The sequence below is a fragment of the Oreochromis aureus genome, linkage group 15 (genome assembly GCF_013358895.1).
Source record: "Oreochromis aureus strain Israel breed Guangdong linkage group 15, ZZ_aureus, whole genome shotgun sequence".
NCBI classification, from domain to species: Eukaryota; Metazoa; Chordata; class Actinopteri; order Cichliformes; family Cichlidae; genus Oreochromis; species Oreochromis aureus.
The window spans coordinates 20,038,100-20,058,210 of record NC_052956.1 but is presented as its reverse complement, the minus strand read 5'-3'; the positions used below and the strand labels follow the sequence as shown (position 1 = coordinate 20,058,210).

The 20,111-nt window shown below is 41.5% G+C and overlaps 1 protein-coding gene across 14 annotated transcripts in view; it reads right to left on the bottom strand.

The window, feature by feature from the left end:
- The window catches only part of afdna (afadin, adherens junction formation factor a), a 116,780-nt gene that overhangs the window by 17,645 nt on the left and 79,024 nt on the right, over positions 1 to 20,111 (bottom strand). For all 14 annotated transcript variants that reach the window (XM_039598981.1, XM_039598977.1, XM_039598978.1 and 11 more), the window contains 10 exons: positions 8,929 to 8,994; positions 8,769 to 8,842; positions 6,296 to 6,414; positions 4,840 to 5,040; positions 3,686 to 3,777; positions 3,290 to 3,490; positions 2,621 to 2,759; positions 1,617 to 2,007; positions 751 to 995; positions 450 to 664 (listed from right to left, as the gene is read on the bottom strand). In XM_039598981.1, coding sequence (XP_039454915.1) covers positions 450 to 664; positions 751 to 995; positions 1,617 to 2,007; positions 2,621 to 2,759; positions 3,290 to 3,490; positions 3,686 to 3,777; positions 4,840 to 5,040; positions 6,296 to 6,414; positions 8,769 to 8,842; positions 8,929 to 8,994 — 1,743 coding nt within the window. The remainder of the gene's footprint in view (positions 1 to 449; positions 665 to 750; positions 996 to 1,616; positions 2,008 to 2,620; positions 2,760 to 3,289; positions 3,491 to 3,685; positions 3,778 to 4,839; positions 5,041 to 6,295; positions 6,415 to 8,768; positions 8,843 to 8,928; positions 8,995 to 20,111) is intronic.

Here is a 20,111-nt window from a genome sequence, read left to right as displayed (position 1 = left end):
AGCATTCGCCAATCTGAAAGGCGTTACAGTATACTGTAGGATGGGCATCACAAAGATTTCAGATGCACAATCAGAACGGGCCCAGTAGCTTTTACAGAAATCCAGCTTTATGGATTTGGTTAAACCCTGCTCTATCCACGCATCCATGCAGGAGTGGAAAGAGTGTGAGATATATTACCTCTCTAATAATCATATGTTTTACACTTTTGTGCGATACAACATTTACACCCTGCACCTACCACCTGATATCGATATCTGGTAAACCATTTCCAACAATATCTGACCTAATTACTTTCTTTTGACTGATCTTAAGATAAAATAACAGCAGTTTTGGTCATACTCTTCCACAATATCCTTTTAATGTCAAGTCGATCACATTAATTCTGCTTCCTTCTAAAACATGATCTCTGATTTCAAATCGCTCCTCCCACTGTTGTGAACAAAAGTACCTGCAGCTCCTGGATTTCCTTGTCCAGCAGATCCACGATGTGAAGCTGCTGCTGTTTCTCGGCTTTCTCTCGGGCATCTCTCTTCCAAGGATCTGGAGACAGACTGTCGCTGGACGTCAGCTCCTCCTTGCTGATGGTGATGTACTGCAGGTCTCGCCTCTCGATGGTTCGCGGCTGCTGCTGTGGAAGCAGCTCCCTGATCACTGTGTCCATGCCTGCAGGTATGTTGAATACTAGTTATTACAGAGACAAGACTGGATTATTTGTTTAAACAAGAAGTAACTAATAAATGTCTTGTTACCAGCAGGGTTGGAGGCACTAGCAGGAGGAGGTACAGCAGACCGCGGCAGACTGGCCAGCTTCTCTGGTCTGGGTGGAGGAGGCTGAGGCTGTGGGGGGTGGTAAGGCTGGGGTGGAGCCATGGAGGCCACAGGGGGCTGGTGGTGAGGAGGAGGCATGGCTCCTCCGTTGTGAGGCTGGACGGGCATGACAGGGTTGGCCCGGATCTGACCCAACTTTCTCTCCTGCTCCCTCCTCTTCCTCTCCCTGGAAATGCATCAATATCATCATCATTAATACTCAAAATCAGATGCATAAATGTAGCAGTAGGACATCACCTTGTTTTTTTAAATTGAAAAATGGGCATCCTGTACTGATACTCTTTTGCCTTAAGAGAAAGTCCCATTTAAAAGGGTGACTTGGCCAAGGTCTTATAATGCAACAAGCATAAAACAAAAGGCAGAATATACATTGTTATATACAAACAAACACTAATGCATTCCACTTTTAAGATCATATTTAGTTTAGATCTTTCTGCAAAGTATTCCACATTCAAGGTTACATACAACGAGGGCACATTAAGACATACCGCCTACTGAAGCATCGCTTAACTAGACAGAAGGGTGCAGAGGTTTACTCCAAATGTAAAGAAGTAGAGCGTATGCTGATGATATAGCGATCTCTGTATCAGCAAAGACTAAACAACAGGTTGAAGAGTTAAATACATTACTTTATATGCATTTTATTTTTAAAGCATAAATGCTTGTCTACATCTTGCCTCACAAATAATAAATAGCAAGCTGGATGGAACATAGTAAATAATAAAGATGCTTTTTTTGCTCACATTTCTGGTGATGCAACACAATAAACAAAACAAGGCAAGCCCACCTCTCTTCCTCAAGCCGAGCCTTCTCCTTCTCATACCAGCGCTGCTGCTCCTCTCTCTTCTTGCGGTCAGCAGCTTGCTGAGCCGTTACTGGGTTGATAGCAGCTGGAGGTGGCGGAAGGGGTAGGTCCGACTGTGGGTCGTAGGGTTCGGGGTAAGCTGCTGGAGGTGGAGGTGGAGGAGGGGGCAGGTCAGACCGAGATGGCGGCTGTGCCGAATGCGGCGGCACGGCGTGAGGGGCGTTGGGCGTCTTCCATCGGCCCGGGCCGGTCTTCTGGTTCTGGGTCTTGTTCGAAGAAGAGGAGGACGCGGAGAAGTTGAGATGCTCCTGGCTTGATGTTGATGACTCCAGAGAGGAGGACACCTGTGGCTGTGGAGCCCAGTGGTCGGGCCCTGCAACACCGGCAGACACAAAGAAAAACATGGTCACCTGCTTGACCAGGGACACCAACCGCACAGTTTCCCAGCCTTTAAACTTGCATTCAATATTCCATGAAAAACCAGTACACCTCTGCCCCAAAACACAGAGCTTAGCCTAGTAAGGAATTTTATCACTAATGTTGGCACATTAATACTAATACTAATACTAATACTACTAATACTAATCAGCTTTCTGAAGAAAGATGGAGGCTTGTTGATGGTAAAACTATGTAGTTTTTTCCCTGGGTTGGCATCTGCAGTTCAAAACGTCAGATTTTTCCTTTATTTCATTTAAATTGAAATAATATTAAATATAATTTGTTGTTTTCATCTGATGAATGTCATAAATGACAGCATGTCTGATTTGCTATGCTTTTGCAAATTATCTTTGCTCTGGTCTTTGAATTTAATATCATGATTTGTGTGTTTTTATGTAATCATGAAGGATAATCAAATCTGAGGGACATTTGGATGCTGACAGCCTTTAAGCTGCTCTATAATCTGGTAGTGAACACACTAACAGGTGCAGCGGTCCTTTTTCTGTCATCCTCTCTGATCCGATCTGAAGTCAGGTTTTCCTTCTTACCTCCAGGTGGACCTCTCTGGTATTCGAGATCTCTGTGTGGGTAGTCCAGGTCGCGGTGCTGGTAGTGTGGCTGCATTCGCTCATCTGGCCTCATGCTTCCTGGTGGCGGATACAAGTCCTCCTGAGAGTGATTAATCCGCTGCAAAGCGATCAAAACATTAAATATGAGATGAGGAAAAGTATGCGTTATAAAAGGAGAGAGGAGGAGGAAACACAAATAATCAATATCACCTCAATCACCTACTTACTATATTCCCAAGTTTATCTTAGAGGTTATTATGTAGGCTTTAGTTTTTCTGTTTTATTATGTTATCTTAAATTGCTTTGTATTTCTAATGTTTAAATATGTTTTTCATGCCTGTGAAGCCTTTTGAGCCTTTACATATGCAGCTATAATCACAGTGACTCATAAGAGATGGAACAAACGATGCTCAAAACTGGGAGGACAAAGGTGAGAGGAGCTCACAGCCAGAAAAGGATGGAGAGGAAGATGATGATTGGCTCGTCAACACCATCAAGCTGATGGCTTCAAACATTTCCGTGTCACCAAAATGTGATTTGGAAAAACACAGTGATGAAAAATAAAACTTTTCCTAATCTTTTTGGGTCTCATAGAGCATTGTAACGCCCAGAAAAACAGTATCTGAAAAGTATCTCAAGCTTCTGTACCTGCATGCTGTTGTTGTGGATGTTATCACCCATGGGGAGGCGATCTCTGTCCTCCATACCCTGCCAGTGTGGTGGGGGCCCCTGCTGCCCTGGTCCCACCACCCGATCCTGGCTCTTGGAGGCTGGGATGGTGAAGTACTCCCTGGGATATGTCTGAGTTGGGATGGGGTAGGCCTCTGGACGGGGAGGGGAGGGCTCATCCTGAGGAACAAAAGAAAAGCGTGTGAAAAGAAAAAAAATATTTTGAGATGGTTTTCCAGGAATAAACAAGACTAAGTCATAAACCTGATAAATGAATTCTCATCTCTGCTCAAGATACCGAGTGTCCTCGAGTGTTGTGTCACTCTGCTGTTACATTTCCCATAAGGGTAAGGATTCAGTCTGACGGTTACTTACGTCTGCACACAGGTTCCCGGTGGAGACAGAGGTGATCTTGGTGCCAGGTCCTCCGGGGTACACTGATTTGTTTGCAGGACTCTGGCCCTGATCTGAAGCAGAGGAAGGAGAAACCATTGCTTTAGTGCAGTAACAAAAAAACAAAAAAAGTCTCAGCAATACACAATTACTGAGGAACAGAAGAATGAAAATGGTTGCTGAAAATATTTTCTTTTCTTCTGAAAATAAATATTTTTCCAGCAGCAGGAAAACTGGCTGCCACTGTGTTTCTAAATCAGGGTGGAGTAGCTAAAGAATAACATGAGGGTGGTTTTATTTTTTTTCTGCCCATGCCAAACGTTGTTGACCAGAGATGGCTCAGATGGATCAATTGTTTTGTTTTTCATTATAATTGAACTATGAATGATTTCCAGAAAGATTTTATGCTATCCTCTTAATTAATTGAGCCATTTGGTTTCTGTTTCATATTCTAATTTATGGTACTGACCTTTTGCCTTTTAGACTACTTTGTTACAGGTCATGTTAGATATTTTACATGCTGTAACAGGAAATTCCCAGCTTGTAGCATAAATAAATTACATTTAATTTGTTGGGATGTGAAATACCATGAAAGGAAGATTTCAACCATAGTAAAGACAGTGATGATTTTTTAATCTACTTCATCTGTTTAAACTGTATTAAAGCTTAAAGTTATGTATTATGAGTGATGTGGCTGCTTTGAGTGTCAGGTGGGTGCTGAAATCGTGCACTCGGCTTTACCTGCAACAATTCAAGCTAGGTTTTTTGGAGACTTTAGCAAGATTTAAATGTGCTATATAAATAAAACTGACTTTATTAGGTATCCGTGTGCACATGAAAAGCTTGCTATCGTTGGTAATTTAGCAGCCCAACCTCTTAACCAAATATGACCACGTCCGATTCCAAAACAGACAACACTGTGACAGCAAACATGGCCAACTAAAGGCTTTAAAACAATGCGTGACATCACAGTGAGTTCATCCTTCTTAAATATACAGTCTGTAAACCAAATAAGTAGGAATGGTTTCATTATTCTGCACAGAACTAAAGTGAAAGTTCACCTTATATTTGTGGCAGAACAATAGGAATAATTAAAATGACACTATAATAAATAATTAATAAGCAGCGGGTCTTACTGGCTACGTTGGGGCTGGAGCGATGGTCGGCTCGGTTCTTGAGGAGCCGGTCTTCTCCGCTCATCTTCTTTGGTTCGGGGTAAGAGTCCCAGCCGGGCTGCGGGCTCTCCGGAGAGCCGTTCTGCACCGAGCTGTTGTACAGCTCGAAGCCTTCGCTCTTTGGTCGCATTTTCCCGTTCTTCTCACGGCCTCGGTCTGACGCTGGAGGTGAAAGAAGAAACAGGAGCAGAGGAAAACAGTTTAAAAAAAAGTGATTCTTTGTGTTGCTGCAGATTGTCAGCATTTGTTCTAGTCGAGCTTCTGTTTGGGCCCAACTGATTTCACCTCTTTGGAGTCGTTTGTCGTCTCAGACAGTTTTAAACACACATCAAAGTGCTGATCTCCTGCTGGGGCGTCTGTAATTGTGACTGAAGCTAATTTAAACGCGTTTAAGTGTGTTTTAAATATAGGTTCATATAAAATCACGTCATCGTTCTGTGAGAATCTACACTCCTGCTCAGCTTGTCCAGTTTCCTGTAACTAAAGACCGTCCTTCGACGTCTGCTTGTTAAACGTCTCTGTCAGCGGTGCAAGACTCTGCGGTCGAGGGAATTTGGGAGAAACACCCCTTTATCGTCATCGTGGACCACAGACTGGTCCGGCCAGAACGCTTCCTTAATGAATCTGGGGTCAACGCTCCAGCAGACAAAGACAAGCACAGAGCCAGACAACCCTGTAAACTCTGCCATGCATGTGTGTCTGCACACACACACAGCTGGCTCTGGCCACAAGCTCTCATTATATCCTGCAGTCTGCTAGCAGGATTTTTACTGTGCTGCAGAGAAGACAACAAGGACACACTGTCTGGACAAGCCTGCTTCTCTTCCATCATCCACAACACCAAAATTACTGGCACACCCCCTCAGTGGGACTAACAATAGTTCATTCATTACCACTTTTAAATACTTTAGAGAGCCATGTTTATGGCTGTTTTTAAATGCCTCTGAGCGTTGTTGATTGAGTTAATGAACTGTAACAGAGGTAGAAAAATGGCTTCATTATTTTTAAAACTCCTAATCATTTTATTGCTGTTCATTTGTGTCTTACTACCAATCCTAAAAAAAGAAAAAACAATTTTTGTATTTATTCAGAAAAAAGTCTTTTCCCCCAAAATCCCCAAAATCAAAAATATTACATTTATACCGAAATTAGAGAAATATCAGCATGCGTGTGGAAAAGGTTGAACCCAAGACAAGTTTTTACATCTATCTGTACGAATCATGACTGAAATTGTCTTCAACTAAGCAGAATTCAAAATGAATTCTCAGTTGACTTAAAATGTGATTAATAAGCCATCAAAGTTATCAATAAGTCACAAAGATTTCCACAAATCATCAGGGCTTCCAAAATTACATCGAGAACCTTACACCAGAACTTTAGTCATGAATAAAATCCTGCTTCTCGTGTGTGCGCTCACCTCTTGGCATCATTGGGCTCGGCTGGTTGAGGAGCGTGGCCAGTCCGTGGTAAATGGCTCCCTGCTTGGCGACCTCCAGAGTGACGACTGAGCCCGTCCTCGTCATCAGCTCTGCCGCCCTGAACAAGAGGGGGGAGGGGGGAGCACACATTAGAGAGGGACACACTGAGCCCAGTTTCTTTGCAGCCCCTCCACAGCCCCACTCTCTGGGACAAACTTAGCCCAGTGTGGAGTCGCAGTTGTGGCTGTCTAAGAGTTTCCTAATTAAACAATAGGGTAGAAATACAACACTACAACATTTTAGGAGGCAAACGGGAATTCATAATCTGCATCTGTGGTGATTCATACCGCCATCAGATGAATTAAGATGTATACATAAATTTAAATTTAACTGACTGTTTCTTCTTAGACAAACTTCAACTGTGTGACTTGAGGTTATGTTTTTTTTTGGCTTATTTAGTGGCAGTTTAGCAGGTGGTCACATGTTTACTAATATTAGGTACCTGTTCACATGGAAAGCCCAGCTGTAGTTTTGCTTTATGATCACCTTTTATCCTGATCGCTGTGTGTTTTTTGGATTACTTTAAACAGTTGAGGGATTTAAAGCATGTCAGACAAGAAGGCCTGACCTGTGTCTCTTTTTAGTTTGTTACTGAAGTTGCTATGGTGCAGTTTCCTTGTATGTCATAAATATAATCTGAATGTATTGTACTAACTTAAGGCATGGTGGTTTTTTTAGCTTCAAAAGTAAGAAATAAACATGTCTAAGGCATTTTGGTTATGTAAGGCAACGCGGTGAAGATATGACACATATAGAAAAGAATGTGATTGTATAAGACTGAGACCACAGAGCGATGAGGTACTAACACGGGATGAGGACACGACTGGGGAAAAAAAAAAAATCAAAGTACCTTTTTTGGTAAAAGAACGTGTAGACAGACAAGCTTGTGTCTAACACCCAGGTGGAGCTATAGTGGTTTATTCCAAATTATTCTAAAATAAAAGATAATTTTAATTTGGTACCAATTTACCAGCTTCATTGTCAATATTGTTTCAAATATTATTAAAGTTTGTTAAAAAGGAGCAAATTCTCACAAGGTGTTTCATGTTTTGCCTGAAAAGTTCCTGAAATGTTGAAGTTTTTGTTTAAAAACGCCTAGTTTTAATTAGTTTTAGTGTTATTTGGGGGGTTTTATTAATAGATTATGGAAGGTTATTGTCAGGGACAGATTTAAGAACTTCACTAAAACACAAATTTCATATCATGTAGACATAATGGTTTTAATAAGCTTATGCACCAGGGCCTCCTGATGCTTGTTGGTCGAGCACATTGTTTTTTTGTTCAAATAAATAAATTTTTAATGGGAAGTCTGGACAGCTCTGCAGCCCCTGAAAGCAAAGCTGGGAACGGGAAGAACGGGTAAAACGTCTGTCTGTATGCCAAACTGCCTTTATTATGAACCAGAGGAGGCAGGGATTATATTTGTCACTACCAGAGACACACTTCATTCCAACTTTGGCTCCAATGCTGATGTGTCACTCAGGATGCCTGCTATTATCTGTTACATGTCCCTGTGTATGGAGCTTTAACCTAATCCTATAAATAGTTGTAGGGCAGAAGTTAATGAGCCATGAGTGTATGACTGGAAGTGATTCTGGGAATGTAACATCAGCTCCGTAACGCTGAGGAGAAAACAGGCTCCAAATCCATATTTGGAAACATCACAGCTTTACATACACATGTATGTCTGACAGAAAGGGTAAAAATCACTTAATCTCTACTTGCTGGGAGTTAAGATTACCACGCTATGATACCATGGCAAAAACTCGAAATTTAGAAAAATAAGTTGATTGCTTTAGCTGCTACCTGCATGCTAAAGCGATTAATTTAATTATCTGTAAATCCAGTTCGACTCTGGATTGTCACACTCCAGGTAATAACACTAAAAATCAAGCCTGTGCATGTCAAGCAAGAGGAATAACAGGATTAATCTGAGTGGGGCGTTAGCCACCGCGTGCTCTGGTGCTGTTTCCAAACACACACACACACACACACACACACACACACACACACACACACACACACACACAGACACACACATGCCCTTTTTCTGCTCGAGCTGCATGTTCCAGACGTGCTGGAAAATCAGTGTGTTTACAAGGACCAACGGGATGCAACGACCTCAGGATGTCTTAACCCCTGAGGTCTCCGAGATGCGGTCTTCTGAAAAGTAAATTATCATGCTGACGTGTCACTGAATGTTTTCTGCTCTTAAAATAGCATTAAATGTCAGTTTCATCATCTCGTGACCATAAATGCGTCACTACAGCGCGGTAGGTGGTTAAATATATAAAAAGAAAAACACTATTTACACCCTGCTGCTTCTTTGGGGTGAATCATCATCGGATGTGTGCTCAGGATTTCCCAGATTATTTCTGTGGATTAAAAGATGTTGTTGTATCAGTTTCTCACCTTTCTTGCGATAGGCCGACTAGACTCCGCCCATCAACACTCAACAACTGGTCACCTGCCGCCAAACGACCATCCTGTATAAACACAAACAGACGCACACTCACACATAATGATCACATCCTGATTCTTTCACGTTTTCCGTCGTAGTTTTTGTACCGACCATATCAGCTGCTCCACCTTTGACAACAGACTTGATGTAGATGCCCAGCTTCTCCTGACCAGCACCCTGCAGAGAAAAAGCGACACAGAAAGTAAGTATAATGTTCATAAACCTGCGGGTGAAAAAGCTAATGGTTTTCATAAGTGCTCAAACTGAGTAGAAAGGCCCTATACGAGTACCGGTCCATTTATAATTTTCATCTGATAATGCTTATAAGTTACGACTGGATCGGGTGATCCTGAACTCATTTGAGCTGCTACAGGCTCAGGCTGCTGGGAGGAGATGCATTTAAATGCCACCACAACATGTCATTAACCCCCACGGGGTCACAGCACATGGCTGCATCTCTCCGAGTCTGATTCTGCTGGTGGTTTCTTCCTGTTAAAATAGAGTTTTTCCTTCCCACTGTTACCAAGTGTTTGCTTACTTGTTGGGATTTTCTGTCTAATACTCTGGAGTCCATGCACTGCAATAAAAAATACCTTAAGGTGATTGTTGTTGTAAACTGGAGCTACATAAACTAAATAAAACTGAAGAAGAAGACAGTTTTTTTTTTTAGGACTCTGGCTGTAAGCGTGGGCTCATTCTCATGATGAATTCTAGACGATCAGATGCTCCCTTGATGTTGTAGCATGAGGGATAAGAATGCAAACATCTCAAGTGGTTAAAACATTTGCACAGAGCTGTACTTAATCTCATAAGTGTGTCTCCGTCCTGCCTTTTTTCAACCTGCCTATCTTAGCCAAGAAAGTCAGGGAATTAAAGCATCCATCTCGAGAAGGAACTGTTCTAATGTGTTGAGACAGAAACGGTGACTGAAGGTCTGCACCTGGTAGGAGTCCAGGATCAGCGGGTTTTTAAACACACGTTTAGATCTACAAGTTGATGCTGAACAGAACCAGGCTGGATTGCAAAGCTGTCATTTCCTGAACAATAGCAAGTTCACACACATGTCAAACTGAAACTCTTCAAGACATTTACTGCAGTCAAACACACTCAAAGGTGTTTCTCTCCCACACCCCACTTTCCCCTGCTTTGCTGTACGCCTGTAATATTTACAGCAAAAACAATCACATCTCTCCACAGGATTCAGCACAGATTTATTTTGTGTCAAAACATTTTCTTTAAGTCAAATCTTTTCTTTACAAAACATAGCAACAAAGATTTTTTTTTCCAAAACGAAAGAAGGAGGGAGGACAAACACGTGCTAGTGTCAGTGTCAATGTGTCCGCAAAGCCCAGAGCTTGTGTCGATGTGTTCTGACTGTATGTGTGGTTTTCCTGTGAAGTGGAGAGCGTTGGCTTGCTATCAGACGTATCGCTATCACACGCTTTCTTTACCATCATGGCATGTTTATCCTTGGAGTTTGTGCAACTGTTGAACCAGAAACCATAAAAATATCTCAGCAATCTTTCTTTGTAGAGTTCGTGCTGTGCCAAGTCTGAAACTATTTTCCACCGCCAGCACTTCAGGATTTTCTTAAGTGAGGATAAATTAAGAAATGTTCTCTTTTTCTTTTAAGAAGCAAAGAAAACATATCTGACAATCTTGCTGATAAAAGACTGAAGACAAGTCTTCAGTCTTTAAAATACAGCTTAAAAACGACCCAAAACATCACAAGAAAGGTTCAAACGCACAACCTCCACATTAAGAATCACAGCATGACTACAAAGTCACTCATAAAACTGTGAGGTGGATTAAAAAGACTTCTAATTGCTGCCATTTGTCAGACCTGGCGACGTGGCACAGTGTGTGTCTGTGTGAAGCCACATCTTATGAGGGGGGGGGGGGGAACCAAAAGAAAAAAAACCAAAAACAAAAAAACAGGGGTTGCACTCAGGTTAACAGCTTTTATGAACTGATTCATCAGCTGTGGTTAAGAAGACAAAGACCTCAGAACAAATCACAAACACCTGGAGGAATGGAGACATTTCAACGTTAAAGTTTACCCTAAAATCAAAGGTAAATGTTTTTTTTCTCTCTGGCCTGTAGTGCTATTCACCCATTTAGGGCTGCTCATCACCAGCCCATCTTGGCCTTCGATGAATTAGCACTCAGGTTTGTTGCAGGCTATGGTGACATTATCCTCTGTTGCATGCACAGACACACAAGACAGACAAGTACTGATTTTGCTATACTGCACTTAAGTTGTGGACTGGAGAGCTGCACCATTAATCTCAACACAACTCTGCTCGGTCTTTTCAATTTTAGCTCTTCATAAGCTCAATGGTGCGGCTCTCCACAACAGTCCCGGTTTCTCATGTAGAAACTTGGGATTTTAATGGCCCATCAATGCCGCAATGCATTACTGCACTCACAAGTTTATGAACTACAGTGGACGTCTAAACTAAAATGCCAACTTAAGGAGACTTAAATCAAGCCCTCTCATCTCTACGGTTGCCGTCAGAGAGAAACCAAAGCAGCCACAATGACTGCAAAACTCACAAATCAGACAATGAATTTGAAAAATAAAGCAAAGACAAATTTTTATTTTGCATGCCCCTTTATCTGGTTTTTCTGAGGTCAGGGCTTTGCACACTGGATAAACAAGCCAGAAAAAAAGGAAATTTAATTAAGTCTTTAAGCAGCAATTTGAAAATTTTTTACTTTACCATTGCCTCAATGATTCCCATAAGTAGCTCATATTTCCTCGAAATTTAGCAGGTCAACCAGAGTGCCTGTTACTGAGAAGTTTGTTGACTATAAATGATTTCCTGCAGAAGGAAACAACTTCTGAATATGTGGAGACAAAAGCAGCTACATTTTTTTTTTATAAGTAACAAAGGGCTTTGTGTTGCCCCGTCTTCTAAATGAGAGGAATGTATGCCAGAGCTTTCACATATTTTGCCCAAATGTGTGTGGACTGTGGATGAAAGCCTGTTACTGAAGTCTAGAGTTTATGCATGATAATTACTAGTATATTTTAAAAGTGCATCATTTTCCCTATTTTTACTCCAATGACTAGCTCATTTAAATATGCACTTAACATTGAGTGAACAGATCTGTGCTCTTGTTTCTCCAGCACAGACCCTCGGGCCTTGAAACCATTTGAGCCATAAAGTTTCGGCTCTCAGTGTGTGTGTGTGTGTGTGTGTGTGTGTGTGTGTGTGTGTGTGTGTGTGTGTGTGTGTGTGTGTGTGTGTGTGTGTGGTGGTGCGCGCATATGCAATAATCAGGCTGCATTCATGCAGGCACGAATTTCCTGTGACTGACATTAAGATGAGGAGAAGAACAGTGAATCATTCTGACTGTCTCATGTCTGTTATACATTACGGGCGACATTAAAAGAGTGTCTGTTTCAGACGGAGCCAGGCCTTCATGCACTGATCCAGAATGAGGCCCAGAGACATTTGCGGGAATTCCCTGGATCCCTAGAGGATATCTGGGGATTTTTTTTCAAGGAAAGATAAGAGGGTCCTACAGCGGGGTTCAGAAGGGCTGCATCGGCTTCAGCTCGTGTCTGATGACTCCAACTGACTACAGCAGCACGCACAGGACGCAGCACACAGACTGAGGAAGTAGTTAAGGTACAGCAGCTGAGATGTGCTACTGTGGAAGTCGATGTGTAAAGGTCAGAGTTGCAATGAGTGGAGGTGCAGACATTCAGAAGAATGGCAGAGGCAGAAACATTATTCACTATAAGTGTTATATTCACACTTTTATTGATGTTTATTTATAAAGTACTTTTAAAAGCAGAGCAGTTATGGACCTGGGTCGCTCCACTTGGAACTGTTTGCAATGCCCGCCTGCAGCCATACTTAATCGGTCTGGTCCCAGAATACAACCAGTTGGCAACCAGTTAGGTTGAGTCTCCCATTGGAAAGAGGTACTTTATAATTATTATTATTATTATTGTTGGCACTTATCTGCAAACCTGTGCGAAGGGGGATTACAGAGGGATTACACTCCGACTCAGACCCTGTTTGTTTGGAGACAGGTGTCCTGTGCAATTGCCTTGTGACTGAAAGTTGCAGCCCAGGGTTGAGTGCGCAACACCCGCAAGCTCTAAGTAACCTCTTGGTCACCACAAATACCTGCAATCAGTCTCTGAATGTAAAAGACTTCAATGAGGATGCCATCCTTTTTTCACGGTAGTGTGACAAACACTAAGTGCTGTCTGTTAGGAAGGCTACTTCCTATGTCATTTTTGTTTTAGTAGGTGGGCCAGTACGCACTGGATTTCCTTTTTTGAAATTATTATTCTTAATGACAACAGCACACGTTAGCTAAGACTCTTCCATTAGTAATCACCTTTTGTTTTACTTATTTGGTGCTTGGCTTGAGCAGCAGACTCCTGCTCCACGCTTCTGGTTCCCTTTTACGTGACTACTAATAAAATCTATTAAATAAACGACTCAGTCTAAACCTCTTTCCTTGTGGTTGGTTAACTTTTTGCTTCTGAACCTAGTGAGCTGGGGTTGTAACAGAGTTTTATCGTGCTGTGAAGGCCTCAGACTGGAGAGGCAGGTAAAGGGCGCATACTTTGCATTTTTGGGTGGAAACCAACTCGAGTGAGTCAATAGAAACGCAAACAGCAGCTAATTAACTGAGATTTTTTTTCCTTTTATGCTTCAGTGTACTGGAAGACCTGGGAGGAGCTGGAAGTGTTGAAACCTGAAACCTCATCTCTAACCGTTTCAGCCTGGCCTCTAGTGTAGCTATGGAGTGCTAGACCTCAGATAATATGGCACGTTAGAAAAGAAATTGCACCGCAGCCACAAACTAGGAAAGAGATTGATGTTATCCAGGTGGATTCTTTTGTATAAATAAATGAGCACTAGCTGATAAGCTTAAATCCTAATAAGAAGCTAAAAGGCAAACAAAACTCTGTTAAACGTACTGATTACAAATACGAGTCACGGTCTCTCTGTTGTGTAAACAGAAAAAACGAGCAGGCCAACTGCAAATTCACAGGCAGGTTGAAACATGTGCACGAGCAGGTGCAAACAGCAGGTTTGTCGCAAGAATTAAGCTATAAAATGTTAATTTTGTGGTGCGTTGTTTGTCACAAGCATTGGCAACAAATCAACACAAATTTAGATGTACAAGAATAACTCAGATATCTAAAGACCCTTTATTTATTTAGTCCTGTAACGAACCCTCGCACAACAAATAAAGCGCACCTTTAAGACACCACACCTCTACTAGAGTGGAACAACCTGAAGAAGTCTGCTCTTTTATATATACTTCCAAATTCAACCTTTATGGAAAACCCAGCCTTTAATATTCAGCCAATTCCAAATCCTGTTGCTATGCATCACACTTCTCAGTGTAACCTACAATGAATCAATGTAATCCTGTCAGGTGCTCTTGTCTTACAAGTTCTAGCCACACAGCAAACATGAGCTTGAACATCAGTGGCCCGAGGGTGGCCTTGCTGGCTCCACACTCAAAATCTCTCTGAACTCACACCTGTTAAAGAAGAAAAGCCCGTCCTTGACTCGTACAAAGAACGCCAAGTATCAAAAGGAAAAGCTCTCATCTGCCCACAATTTCATTCTTCCTGGGTGTCTAATGTGAGCTGATAACCCACTAAAAACAAAGCTTTGTCTGTTATAGAGGTAGGACTGCTGTGATATATAACAATTTCTGCAGCTCAGGGACATTACATTAAATATGCATAAATGAGGTGTATTGTGCATCTGGTAAATGCAATGCAATTCGAATTTAATAGAGAAAATATTAAAATTAGAGATCTTTCTTTAATTATTTCTGCTATGAAAGTAACGTCTTTGCCCAAGAATAAGGTTTTAAAAAGCTTTTGCTTCTTTATTTTAAAGTTATCCTTTCCTGCTGCTGAGTTCTCCAATAGATTTCTAGTCTACTCTTTGGGCACCATGTTTCTTGCTTATAGTGTCTCTGGTAATAATCACTCCTCTTGAAGAGAGGAAAATAAATACGACTCAAAGTGATGTGACATTTTTCTCCTCAGCCATTCTGTGGCTGACTCACACTGAGAAACACACGAGTCACGTACGTCTGATACACATCTGACACAAACTGCTGCTAATGCAGGCTGGCGGCATACCAAAATTACAGCTTACAGTTTGAAAGCATGTCAACCTTTCCGCAGCTTGACTGAGGTTATAAACCACTTATCCACGAGAGGAATTTATGCTCAGCTCACCCTCGCAGGTATGTTTTATCATTTTTAGGTGATTAAGTCTCTTCCCTTGCCTTCCCTGGGCAAGTAGACTGTTCACTTGTTTGTTCCCAATTCTCTGATTTTAATTTTGTTGCGCCTGTCGGTACAGAGACATTTTTAAACCCTCGTGATTGTTAAATAAACACAAAATGCTGACTTCAACAGGTTTATAGTAGGTGAACCCACAAGCCTAGATGATGGCTGATCTCAAAAACCCATAACACCTGCGGTTACATTTCTTTTTGCTTGCTTACCCCTGTATTAAACAGAGACAGTGATGGCAGATGGGAAAGTAGTGAAATAGAAGGTCAAATCTGCAGGTCAGAGCACCCTGGTAACTCAAAAACTGTTCTAGAACTCCTCAAGGACTTTGTTCTGTCCATCTCAGATTATCCTATGTATATCTACGAAGTTCAGGCTCTCAAATAATGGTGAGATGCATATATTTCAGCTCCAGTCTGAACATGACTCATTCGCTGACAGACGAATGGAATGACAGGCGGACTGGCTGACAGACTGATGGATGGACGAATGGACTGATCAGCTGACAGATAGAAAGATGGGTGGATTGACTGACTGATTCACTGACGGATGCATGGATGGAGGGATCAGCTAGCAGATGGGTGGATGGACGAACGGACTGGCTGACAGACGGCTGGATCGAAAGATAAATGGATGGATCGGCTGACGGATGGATGAACTATTTTCCAGTGATTTAGCAGAAGGATAAAAATGGAGTTTGGGGTCTGAATACATCACATGGTAAATGCAGAAGCTGTAGTAACCAAACTCTAAAGATTTACCCCCCAAAAAATGTATTTTATTTATTTATTTATTTTTTGTTTTTAATCCAACAGACCACATATGGCACTAGAAATAAATGCAATTCAAATTTTAAAAAAGCAAAATGCTGAAATAAGACCAAAACTACAAAAATGTAAACAAAGTAAGTAAAAAACAAACAATGAAAAAGCCCTAGCCTTTTACAAGCATGCCTCAGTTTTTCCCCACACAGATGTGCCAAAATGTGACTACACAGACTTCATAACGAGCGCCAAGGTGAACAAACGCTCTCCTTCCACACCTCGTAAACACCTCCTGCCCAACAGGAAAGCGAATGCATGTGTGTGTGCGTGCGGTACATCCTTTCATTGTTCCAGCCCTTAGAGGGGGGACGCTCTCATGCTATTGTTCCACTTCCAATACGCTTCTATCGGCTAACAAACAAACACACACAACTAAAGCTTCAAACACTCCAGAAACAGACTCAATTCTCCTTCTTTTCAGTTTATAGCTCATTTCTCAAGCCGCATAACTCTGGTTCAAGTGCCAAACTTTTAACTGTTTAAACTTCTATTCCCTGTCTGGCTGCAAGTGTACACAAAAGGCAAAACATTTGAAAGAAAAAAAATATTTGTAAATTAGTTTCCTAGTAATGTAGGGATAACAACGTATCATCGGCATGAGCTTAAATGTTAGTTTTTAATGTTAGTCTCACACGTCTCCAGAATGTATATTTCAAGTTTCCATCCAAATTACCACACATTTTTTGAATCACGCCTCGGGTTTTGAGCCCCAATATTAACTGTCTGAGTGTCTGAACTTTTAGACTGAAGTGGAACAGCTGCAGGCTCCGCCCCTTTCAGAAGAAGGTATGAGTGACGGCCAAAAGTTGCCAATGAGAGCACAGTAGCTCTCCTGTATCAAACACTGTCCTGTCTCTGGAAATCCTCAATTACGACACAACACAAACATTATTTGGTGTTTTTAAATCTGTACAGAGAGGATGTTCTGTTCCTTTCTTTCGATGATAAAGGAGTAAACACACCAACGGACAACGAGAGGAGGGCGAAGAGGCGGAGGGGAGCGAGTGTTTCCTCAACGCCAGCTGGGAGCTGCCCGGAGGGAAGACAAACACAATACAATAAAACACACGTGTGTGGGTTTGACTGATGTAGTATTTTTAAGGATGCTAATCTGCTCTCCACACGTTTGTTCCACAGAGACAAAGGGCTCCAACAACATGACCAACATGTAAAGGTTGAGAGTTCAAATACAGCAACTACTGATTCGACATACGGATTTTATGAGCTAATATTCCCATTTTACACCAGAATTCTTATTTAACATTTAAACTGAGCTGAACTGTCAAAGCCCCCAAAATTCTTCAAGTGTAATAAAATATTTTAAATTTATGGAAATTTCTGATTAAGGAGTCTTCTTTTAGAATTTATATTTTAAATCAGGCCACAAATTTAAATCTGGCTGAAGAGCACTTTACCCTTTTCTTTTCCCCTTCTATTAAAAACACCAGGGTTTTTTGTTTAACCACTGACAGAACGGCACTGACAGCAAACGGTCAAGAGTGATGGACCAACAGGCCATTGCACTCGATAAATCCAGGAATATTCAACCAGCTGCTTCACAAGCATGTGCTTCTAAATAAACACTAAATGTCCATCTAAAAGACTGTTACCAGCACAAAAGGAAAACTTCCTCCCTCACGTACATAATATGGTATTTAATTTACTTAAGTACACCTATAATTTGTTTTTTGTATATCAAACAGTGAGATTTGAGCCAGGAAAAACCCCAATAAGGTCAGCATTTTAGCAGAGCGAGTCTATCATACATGAAACGCGACACAGTCTTAATCAGGTTTACATGGATGCAAACCTACAGACCACATTTCAAACCTTTGGGGGTTTTTTTTAAATTTATAATAACATCATAGAGAGCAGATGGAAACGGTCTCTTTGCCTTTAAAAGACACAAATGATATAAAAAGAGCAGTTACCTGGTCTTTCCTGCCCACCACAGAAAACCACATGTTGCAGCTGCTTGTTAGCCAGACCAGTTCACACTGGGGACATCCACAGCGGAGGACACACACACCCGCACCAACTGCACACACCTGTTTTTTCCTTTTCTTTCTTCTTTTTTTTTTTTTTTTTTTTTTTAAATCCCAGAGAACGATTCAACCTGCTAACATGAACCGACAAGTCTAAAACCTCCCAGCAATTACACAGACTGAGCGTAATCCACTGAGCTGAACTTCTAAAATCACTGTTTACGGACAGAAATGAGGGGTAAAAAAGTTCCTGTAAGGTAAGCAAAGACGTGCAGGAATCTTTCTGCTCTTCATTCTCAAAGGTTTGACCGGGAAAAAGAAAAAATCTTAATATAGAAAAAGTGTTGTAATAAAAAAAAAGCAATATAATTTTTAAAAGTTGCCCAACAGTCCAGTGTGTGTTGCAGTAAATTCCTCAAATGTTCCCAAGAGCTCCAAAATTCCTCCACGGCGTCCTAATTGCAGAGTGTTTGTTAAGAAACAGCAAATTCAGAGAGCGGTCCAGAGGTGAAGTGTCGGCTGGGACGCCAGCTGGTCGGACTGAGGTGGAGCGCTGCTGCAGCTCCACCAGGCAAATACCACACACACGCGCACACACACACAAACACACACACACACACACAGTTATATAATAGGACAGAGCACAGCCCAGTTTACTGAGAATTTAGGCATCTGTTTGACAAAATTCACTCTACCTGCCTTTCCCATCCCACACACACACACACTTCTCTGCCACTTTCTCAAACATCCACACAGCTCTGAAAATAAACAGAGCAAGGAGGTTTCCTCAGTACATCCTTCCTTCCCACTCTTCCCATCCACACAGACATGCAGCGTCAGACTGCACACACACAGGAAAGCTCTCGCCTTAAGCAGGAAACTTGCTCCAATCAAAAGAAAGAAAGAAAGAAAGAAAATCATTATGTTTTGTACAGAGAGCAAAATGTAGTAGTCTTATCTACTCATATCCTCTTGCATGGATGTATACTGGTTTGATACTGCTGTTCTGTATAAGATAAGCTACAGTAACCAAGGAACCAAGTTAAAGGGAAATCTTGGTGATGGAACGGCCTTAATGTAGAATTATGTAACTGTCTGGCCTGAAAGCGAAGGGTGGCCCCTGAAGGAAATTTGTTAGTCAAACTGGACACCCAACTGTGTCTCACTTCTCTTTGCCATTTTAAATTATAATCAAAGCCATGTCGGGCACTGTGGGGGGCTCTGAGGTACATGCTGTGTACCCCTTCATGTTTGGCTTGCAGCTCAAAAAAAGCCAAAAAACTTTTTAAATTCGAGAAAGAGAGCCGGTGAGTTGGTTTCTTACTAACATTAGGAAAGATACAGGGTAGCGAAGCTCTTTCTTGTTGCTATGAAACACTCAGGATGAGTCGCCTGATGATCACTGTGACATGTAAAATTAGAGGGAACCAGTGGAGACATGACTAGACTGGAAGATGATGTCAGTTGAATATACTCCACGTTTCACGTTGATGTGCGGTGAGTTTATATAAACTATTTTGAAAGCAGACTTAACATTTTAATTGTTTTTATTCTGGCAGAAAAGCCAAACCTTCGCTGGTTTCAACTTCTAAGTTGTGCAACAGTGTTTTTCCTTGACTTGAATGAAATGTTTTGCATTTAGAAGCTTTTTTGTTTGATTTTCAGTTCATCTGAAGTAGCTCGGTGTCACATTCATGACATTTTACTAAACAGCAGCCTCTGCGGCTGCAGTTCCTCCAGTGTTAATGTAAATGTGTCATGTTAAAATACTACGCCTCAGAGCTGAAACGAACATGTTTACAACCATCAAATAATGAATTGTGACAAATTTGAAAGTCTGTCAAATTTTGTGGTCCACTGTGTGGATCAACAGTCCACAAAAGTTTAGCATTTTCTGTTAATTGGCACTAACAAGCAAGAATCTACAGAATCAGTATCTGGGCATTAGCAACAAGGTGGCAGTGGCCAAAATGAGTAACTCAAAACTTGGAGACAAAGCATGTTTATTACATCCATACTGAGCTGGTATCCAAGCCACATTCATTTTCTCTACCAAAATGGACCTCCACATTTCTTGGAGGGCGTCCCAGGTACAGTTAGGTCCATAATTTGTTAGACAACAACATATTTTTTGTAGTTTTTGCCTCTTTGCAAAACTAGAAATCAAAACAATCAATATGTGATAAA